A 9,055-nucleotide genomic window follows, 5' to 3' on the forward strand; every position below is an offset into this window, starting at 1 on the left:
GAGAAACCCTCTAAGGAATCCAGACTTCACACTGAGTACCAGGCAGAGTCATCCACATCTAAGGGAAGAACAGGAAAACTGAGACAGACCACTCCTAACATGCAGGGGACCTGCTGCAGTCCAAGGACAGGGCAGGAGAGCTGAGACAAATCCTGATGGGACTCAGATCTCAAGTTCTGCTACATAGGCAGTTCTGATCCTGCTCAAACCATTTGAAGCCTATGGTGAAATGAATCATGAAAGCAACAGCAAGCAAAAAAACTCAGCTCAATTACAGACCAGACTGACTTAGACTGCCACACAAGTTGCCTTACAAAGAAGGGGCATGCCCATCCCTGAGAATATAGGTATTCTTTACTTCAGTCTCTACTTTTCATTTACAAACAATTGTGACATTCAATAAAAAAATTATGAGACATGCAAAGAAGCAAGAGAATTTGGTCCATCATCAAGAAAGGATACAGAACTGAAACAGGAGGGAAGGGGGCAGGGCACAACCTTTAAAAGAACGACACAGCTGTTAAGGATACGACAAAAACTGGTTAGAACCATTTAGGCCCAAGATGGAGAAGATTCAACTTCCAGTAGACCTTGAGCCTCATTATACGCTTACTGGGATACATTAGCAAGCTAAATGACTCACCCACCAGTGCCACCCACCAGTGCCATGGCAGTTCCAAGGTTAACCATAAAAGGCCAAAAAGTAGGCAGTGGCCCAATTTCTGGAAATCCCAGCCCTTCCCCAAAATAGCTGGAATAATCCTCCCACTTATTAGCCTATGAAATTACCGAGCCCATAAACACCAGCCACCCCATATTTCGGGGTCACTCTCATCTTTTGAGACTGACCACATTCTGTCTATGGTATGTGTATCTCCCAGGGCCTCTCGCCTTCTGAGATGGCCCACATGCTATGGAGTGTGTATCTCTCTCAATATATCTACCTCTTACCTATCACTTTGCCTCTCACTGAATTCCTTCTGCACTGAGACATAAAGAACCTGAGCTTCATTAAGTCCTGAGACCAGGTGTGCAATTTCAATTAAAAGACAGTGGGTTCAAGTCCTAGCCCATGGGTCCCAGTTGCAACCTGAGTTTTGGCTGACTAAGTCTTGGCCCATGGGTTCAAGTTCCATTTTGAGTTTTGGCTGTGTTTTGAGTCCCAGCCCGTGGGTTCAAGTCCCAATCTAACTTTTTGCTGGGTTCAATTACCATCTGAGTTGCGAGGTTTCAGAAGCAGACCCAGAGATGACCCAGATGTTAGAATTACCAGACAGGGGCTTAAAAAAAAAAAAATTGTATTAGAGTATCTAGTCGAAGTGGTACACAACACTAGAAAGGAAAAGATGAAAGAGACATGAAAACTATATAAAAAGAGACAGGAGAAATACTAGATACAAAAATTATATAATAAAGAGTAAGAATTTCTTTAATGAGTTTATCAGCAGGTGGACACAGTAGAAGGAAAAATAAAACCAATGAACTTGAAGACAGGTTCATAGAAATTATGCAAACTGAAATAAAAACAGAAAAAAAAAGACTAGGCGAAAAAAGAACAGAGTATCCAATAGCTGTAGTACAATCTAACATATATGTAATTAGAATCCCAAATGAAGAAGAAAGGAAGAATGGAGCAGAAAAAAAAATGTGAAGACATAATGGCTGAAAACATTCCAAAACCAAAGAACGAAAGATATCAACCAAAAATCCAAGCTCAGTTAACCCTAGATAGGATAAATGCAAAGTAATCACATTTTAGGCACATGCCAGAGAAACCACTAAAATCAAAAGATGAAGAAAAAATTTTGAAAGCAACCAAAGAGAAAGGCACATTAAAAACAGGATATGAATTACAGCTGACTTCTCATCAGAAACAACTGAGTAGGAATATTTCAAATAAAATAATAACATTATACTATGGAGTTCATAGCATATATGGAGATAAAATATATGAAAACAAGAAGAAAAGGGAAGGAAGGTGGTAAATGGAAGTGTACTGTTGTGAGGTTCTTACACTGTGAAGTAATAGTATTTGTTGAAGGTAAATTTGATAACTTAAAGATACATATTATAAACTCTAGAATAATCACTAAAAAACATATATATTAATCAAAGCATAACTAAATATTCAACAGAGGAAATAAAATATCAAAAAACACAATTCACCCAAAAGATGCTAAGAAAGGCAAAACAGAGGAACAAAGAGCAAACAGGACAAATCCAAAAAAAGATTACAAATTTAAACCCAAACACTGCCAATAGTTACATTAAATAGAAATTAACTAGGGAGTGGGGGTAATGTTCAAAAAATACAAAAAAACTCCCAGTTACAAGAGGAATAAGTTCTAGGGATCTAGTGTACAGCATAGTGACCATAGTTAACAATACTGTATAGTATACTTAAAAATAGCTAAGAGATCTTAAAAATTCTCACCACACACACACGCAAAGATAACTATGTGTAGTGACAGATAGGTTAACTAACTTATTGTGTTAACCATTTCCCAATATATATGTGTATCAAATCATCATGTTGTACACAATAAACTTACCCAATTTTATGTGTCGATTAGATCTCAGTAAAGCTGGGGGGAAAATGTAAACGGACTAAACGCTGCCAATAAAAAGGCAGAGATGGACAGATTGAAATTTTTTAAGATCCCAATTACTCACTATATACAAGAAAACACACATTAAACATAAAAGAGACACACTGAAAGTGAAAGGATAGAAAAAGATAAATCATATAAACACTAAGGATAAGAAAGGTGTGTGGCTAAGAAATATCAAAGTAGACCTCAGGAAGAGTACTATCAGAAATACAGAGGGGAATTTTATAATGATCAAAGGTTCAAATTCATAAGACAATCTTAAATATATAGCTGTATGTAATAAAAAGGATCCCAAATAAAGAAAACAAAAATTAACAAAATTAAAGAGAAAAACTGACAAATCCACAATCACAGGCAAAGACGTTATGCCCTTCTCTCAGAAACTGATAAAACAAATCGACAAAAAAAGAAATCAATAAGGATATAAAATATTTGAATGCTATCAGCTTGACCTAATAGACATTTATTAGACATTTATTATTAACAGCAGAATACATATTTTTCAAGTGCATGGGAACATTCACTAAGATAGACCAGATGCTAGGCCATAAAAAAGTTTTAATTAATATAGAGGAATGAAATCATACCAAATATATTTTCTAATCACAACAGAATTAAATTAGAAATCAATAAAGAAAGTTCTGAATATTTTCCAATATTTAGAAATTAAACAATGTACTTCCTAGTAACCTACAGGTCAAAGAAAACTATTACAGGAGAAATTTTAAAACAGTTTGAACTGAATAACAAAAATACACATATCAAAATTTGTGGGATGTAGCTAAAGCAGGGCTCCTGGGTTAGAGAGAAATTTATAACTTTAAGTGACTATGTAAGTATGTAAGAAAAGAAGATAGGTGTACAATGAATGACGCGTGTTTCTACATTTATAAACTAGGCAAATAAAAGCAAGTAAGTAGAAGAAAGGATATCATAAAATTAAAAGCAGAGACCAAGTGAAGAGAAATAACAAATATAAAAATATCAACGAAGTAAAAGTTGTTCTTGGCAAAGATTAAAGAAATAGATAAACCTCTAGCAAGCCTCATCAGGAAAAAAGAAATAGATAACACAAATTACCAATATAAAGAATCAAAGGGAAAACATAACTACATAACTTAAGCAATAAAAGGAGAATAAGAAGATAGTATGAACATTATGACAATAAGACTTCTTAAATGAAATGGAAAAATTCTTGAAAAACACAATTCACCTATGTTGACAAAACAGAAAATAGAAAATCTGAATAGCCCTATAGCCTCCAAATATAATTAAATTCATAATTGCAAAATTTCCTACAAAGAAAACTTCAGGCCCAGATGACTTCCCTAGTAAATTCTATTAAACATTTAAATAAGAAACAATGGCAATCTTACACAAACTTTTTCAGAAAAGACAGAAAATGGAATCATTTCCCAATTCTTTTATGGAGGCAGCATAACCATGACACTAAATTTAGACACAGACATACAAGAAAAGAAAATTATACCAGTATACACCATGAACCTAGACATAAAAGAACAGCAGCTGGAATCCTGCAATACATAAAAAACACAATACTTCATGAACAAGTAAGATTTGTTTATCCTAGGTATGCAAAATAAGTTTAACATAAGAAAAATCAATATAATTCAGTATATTAATAGGTTAAATAAGGAAAACTAATACATGCAAACTTCAATAAATGTAAAAAAAAAATCTAATAAAGTTCAATACCCATTCATGATAAATACTCTCAGCGGCTAGGAATAGGAAAAATTTCCCCAGCCTGATAAAGGGCATCTTAAAAAACACAGCTAACACTCTACTTAATAGTAAAATATTGAAGGTTTCCCCCCTAAAATCAGGAGCAAGGCAAGGATATTTCCTCTCACACTTCAGTTGAACACTGTAATAGAAGCACATAACTAGTGCTTTAAAGCAAGAAAAATAAATAAAAGGCATACAGATTACAAAGAATTAAAGCTCTCTTCATTTGCAAATGGCATAATTGTGTTGGTATAAAATTCTAAGGAATCTACAAAAACAGCTACAGGACAACTGACAAGCAAATTACCAAGACTGTGGGATACAAGATCATTATATAAAAATAAACTACCAAAAACATTTCTAAAAACTAGAAATAAATCTAAAGAAAGACGTGTAATACTACACTGAAAGTTCTAAAATATTTCTGAGAAATTAAAGATGACTCAAGTTATGGAGAGATCTAACATATTCATGGATTAGAAGACTCAGTATTGTTAAATATTACTAAATGTCCATTCTGCTAAAATGGATATATATTCAATACAGTCACAATTAAAATTCAAGCAGTATTTTTTAATAGAAATGTATAAGCTGATTCTAAATGTCTACGTACATGTAAGCAATCTAAAATAACCAAAATTAATTTGAAGAGAAAAATAAGATTAGAGAATTTAACTTTATGTGACTTTAAAACTGACTATAAACGTAGAGTAATCAAGAAAAATGTATTAGTAAAAGGATAAACAAATATATTCAACAGAATAGGGTCCAAAAATAGACCCATCTTGCCAAAACAATCCAATGGAGAGAGGAAAATCTTTTCAATAAATGAGGAACAACTGGATATCCATACTTAGAGAAAAACAAAAACATGACTTCCTATATCACACGATACATAAAAACCAGAGGTCTAAAAGTAAAAGCAAACTATATATCTTCTAGAAGAAAACACAGGAGAATATTTTCATAACCTTCTTAGAGAAGACACAGAAAGCACAAATCATAAAACAAAAATTTGATAAATTATATTTCACCAAAACAAAAGACTTCTCATCAAAAAGCACCATTAAGGAAATGAGCTGGCAAGCCATAGGCTAGGAGAAAATACATACAATACATACACGAGCTCAAGAATATATTTAATTTTTAAAAACGAGCCTTCACAAAAGAAAATTATACAGATGGCTAAAATCACATTAAAAAAGAGCTTAACATCATTAGCCATCAGAGAAATACAAAATAAAACCACAATGAGATTTCACTATAAACACAGGAGGACTGTGCAGGGGTTCTCAATGAGATACGGAGGTTTGCAATTTTTAGAGCCAGGAGACATTTGTAGTTGTTACTGGCATCTAGAATGCTGCTAAACATCCTATAATGCACTGGACAGCCCCACATAACAGTTATCCTGCCCAAAATGTCAATGGTGGCAAAACTGAAAAACCTCTAATAGATTAATTGAAAGAGACTAATAGCATCAAATATTGGGGAAGATGTAGAGCAACTGGAACTCTGATATATTACTAGAGGGTATGCAAAATGGTTCATTCACTCTGTTTGACATTTGACAGATATTACCATATTAAGTGCAAATGGCTTCTTGTCAAATTAAACGCCAAACGGCCTACAAGGCCCTGCATGATCTAAACCCAGTCTACTTCTCCAGCCTCATCTCTCAGTTAACTGAGGCACAAGGATGATACAGTATTAGGAAATTTTTCAAAAAAGTCTACTTGATGGGCTTCCCTGGTGGCGCAGTGGTTGAGAGTCCGCCTGCCGATGCAGGGGACACGGGTTTGTGCCCCGGTCCGGGAAGATCCCAAGTGCTGCGGAGCGGCTGGGCCCGTGAGCCATGGCCGCTGAGCCTGTGCGTCCGGACCCTGTTGCTCCGCAACGGGAGAGGCCACAACAGTGAGAGGCCCGCGTACCGCAAAAAAAAAAAAAAAAAAAGTCTACTTGATTTTACTGACAGAAATCTTAAAAATCCTGAGACAAAAGAAACCTTAACATCATTTAGCTCAACTTATTACCTAAAGCAGAGATAAATAATACATTCTTGACAGTGAAACATCTACTGTCTCTCACAATAAACACTAAGTTATGGCAAAAATCTCATAGATCTATTTGATAAAAACTAGAGAAACAACTAATGTTATATAAATAATGGTCCTCTACTCTTTTTGTAAACTGAGTTAACTGGAGACCATTATAGTTAGTGATACTGGCTTAATAAACCCCACAATATAGGCTGAAAAAATTAATATGGTAGTTTAGAAAGATACTATCTATTTATAAATACCACAACTCATTTCACAAAAGAATGGAATCAGGTGAAAAAGTGTTTAACTGGCCTAAATCAGTATTATTCAATAAAAATATACTGCAAACTATAAATGCAAGACACATATGCAATGTTTAAAAAGCAGATGAAGTCAATTTTGATAATACATTTACTGTATATGCAAATATATGCACATATATTATGTACAAAATATGCAAAATAGCCAATATAACCAAAATATTATCACTTCAACGTTTAATCAACATAATATTTTTAGACTATTTTATATTCCTTTTCTGTACTAAGTCTTCAAAATCCAATGTGTGTTTTATACTTACAGCACACCTCATTTTGGACTAGCCAAGTTTCAAGTGCATAACAGCCACATGTAGCTAGTGTCTACTGGATGCTAATGTCGCTTATAACATGACACACTTCAAGGAATTTTACATGGATTATTTCATTTAATCCTCCCTGAGGAACATACAGGGGAAAGTAACTTGCCCAAGTTCTCAAGGTTAGTTAGGGGTAGAATCAGGATTTTAACTTAATCAGCATGACTCAGATCTGGTACAAACCACCATGCTATCTCACCTCAAATCAACTTTTTTCTTTTACAATATTACTGAAACTTTCAGTTAACCAAATTAATACTTTGATTCCTGCTTTGATATTACATATTCATTTTACGGACACCTAAATTTCCGGTCACATAAAAAACCTGATTTTCCCCCTATGATTTAGAAAATGAAAGAAAAGACTTACCATTAATATGAGTTTTTGATACTTTTGCTTCAGGTCTGACACACTTGCAGATGGGTCTGCCTCCAGAATGCTGTACCAATCCTTTTTTGGTATCTGCTCAAATGCCATCATCCCTCGAACAAGAAGTGGGCCTTCTCAGATCAACTGAATAGAAATATTAATGACAATTCATTACGGTTTGAGTGTATCTAAGAATTAACTAGGTACAGCTTCCCTAAGTTCTGTAATATTTAATTAAGTCACGATTATAATGCAAACCTGAAGTATATATTTTCATTCAAGACGCTCCAAGAATTTCATATATGAGTATACAGACAAGTGTGAAAAACCTGATAGCTTCATGATATACGCTTACATCTTAAATTAATAAGTATACAACAGCATTAAAAAAAAATAGAAGTCGTTGATGAACCCGAATGGTGGATGACCCTCTAAGCAAGGTTATTTCTTCTAGTCTCTTGATAAAAGCGACACACAGTAAGTACTCACTAAACACACTAGAGTTTAACAAATGTTTACAAAAAGAATAAATATTCTTAAAAAGCAAAACGAAGAATTAAAATGAATTTCGGAGCATTCCCTCTTAATGTCTCCAGTTCACTTCTTTTCTTCCAGATTACCTTAAAAGAATAACATGCGAAACTGGCAGTCAGCACCGGCAGGTAGAGAGCAACAGTCCCTCGGTTATCGGAGAGGCGCTCAGACCTCGCAAAGAGCTCCTGAACCTGTTCACTGGAGGATACGGCAGCCCTCCAGCAACCGAAAAGACCCCTCTAGGAGCCCCAGAACCAGGAAACCTCTTCCCACAGCCATGAACTTAACGAGACATCCGGGGCTTCCTCAAAATTGGGACTCGGAAATCCTCTGCATTCACAGTCGGCTCTGTAGCCCAGCCACAGGCCGGTACTCTCTCCTGGCTTCACTAGATATCAAACTTACCAAACTTAGTAGAGCCACAGGCGCTCACTCCTCTCCGGCCGCCTTCCAAACCTCGGAATCCGTTTCTACTTCCGCCGGAAGTCATTGCCCTGACGCGATCACGTTTCTAGCCGAGCCGCAGTGGCTGAGGCACCGATCGGAAGCGCCGTTCCGCCCCCCTGGACGCGGTCGCTATGGTAACCCAGTCGCCGCTTCCACGGAGTTTACCAACCGTAAGTGCCCGAGCTTTGGAAAAAGGCGTTCTTCGCCTCGTTCTAACTCGCTCTTATCCTGGCTCCCCGAATGTCGCTTCTCTTCTCTTCCTCAGCGAGCACCCCCATCCCCCGGGCTTCCTCCGCCTTCCCCAAAGCTTCCTCCGCTTACTCTACCCAACGCCGAACGTAGTACTATGGCGGGGGATGGGGGGGTGAAGTGGGGGTACTGTTGGGATTGGCGGGATGAAAAGGATGAGGAGAACTGATTCCTCCCGTCTCCCAAGACTTCCTTTGTAATGTTCTCATTTCAAAATTAAGAGAACTAAAACGTATGCTGAGTAAAGTTTTTCAGTTTTAATATTTTTTTCTGGAAGAGATGTTCAACTTAGTTATTTCTTTTAGATTTTAGCAACCAACTTGAAAAATGAAAACTTTTCAAAATCCTTTCACTCTCTTCGCAAGTCGTCCTGTTCCCAGGGTAGCCATGCTATCTTTCAAGCTCACAGAAAAAG

At 36.1% G+C, this 9,055-nt stretch overlaps 2 protein-coding genes across 3 annotated transcripts in view; one reads left to right on the forward strand and one right to left on the reverse strand.

Annotated features, from left to right (window-relative positions):
- Nucleotides 1–8,438, reverse strand: part of DNAJC24 (DnaJ heat shock protein family (Hsp40) member C24) — a 61,888-nt gene extending 53,450 nt beyond the window's left edge. The window contains exons 1-2 of one of the 2 annotated variants that reach the window (XM_004263956.4): nucleotides 8,350–8,438; nucleotides 7,411–7,554 (exon numbers count right to left, since the gene is read on the reverse strand). In XM_004263956.4, the coding sequence (XP_004264004.1) occupies nucleotides 7,411–7,521 (111 nt within the window). In that variant the 5' untranslated portion in view covers nucleotides 7,522–7,554; nucleotides 8,350–8,438. Of the gene's footprint in view, nucleotides 1–7,410; nucleotides 7,555–8,030; nucleotides 8,289–8,349 lie in introns of those variants that run through there. The other variant, XM_033409834.2, reaches the window with a different exon arrangement.
- A 36-nt stretch (nucleotides 8,439–8,474) lies between these two features.
- LOC101285395 (doublecortin domain-containing protein 1) overlaps nucleotides 8,475–9,055 on the forward strand; it is a 95,130-nt gene continuing 94,549 nt past the window's right edge. Inside the window, exon 1 of the mRNA XM_004263954.3 lies at nucleotides 8,475–8,561. The gene's annotated coding sequence lies outside the window, so the exon portion shown is untranslated. The remainder of the gene's footprint in view (nucleotides 8,562–9,055) is intronic.

Source organism: Orcinus orca, chromosome 8 (assembly GCF_937001465.1).
Source record: "Orcinus orca chromosome 8, mOrcOrc1.1, whole genome shotgun sequence".
NCBI classification, from domain to species: domain Eukaryota; kingdom Metazoa; phylum Chordata; class Mammalia; order Artiodactyla; family Delphinidae; genus Orcinus; species Orcinus orca.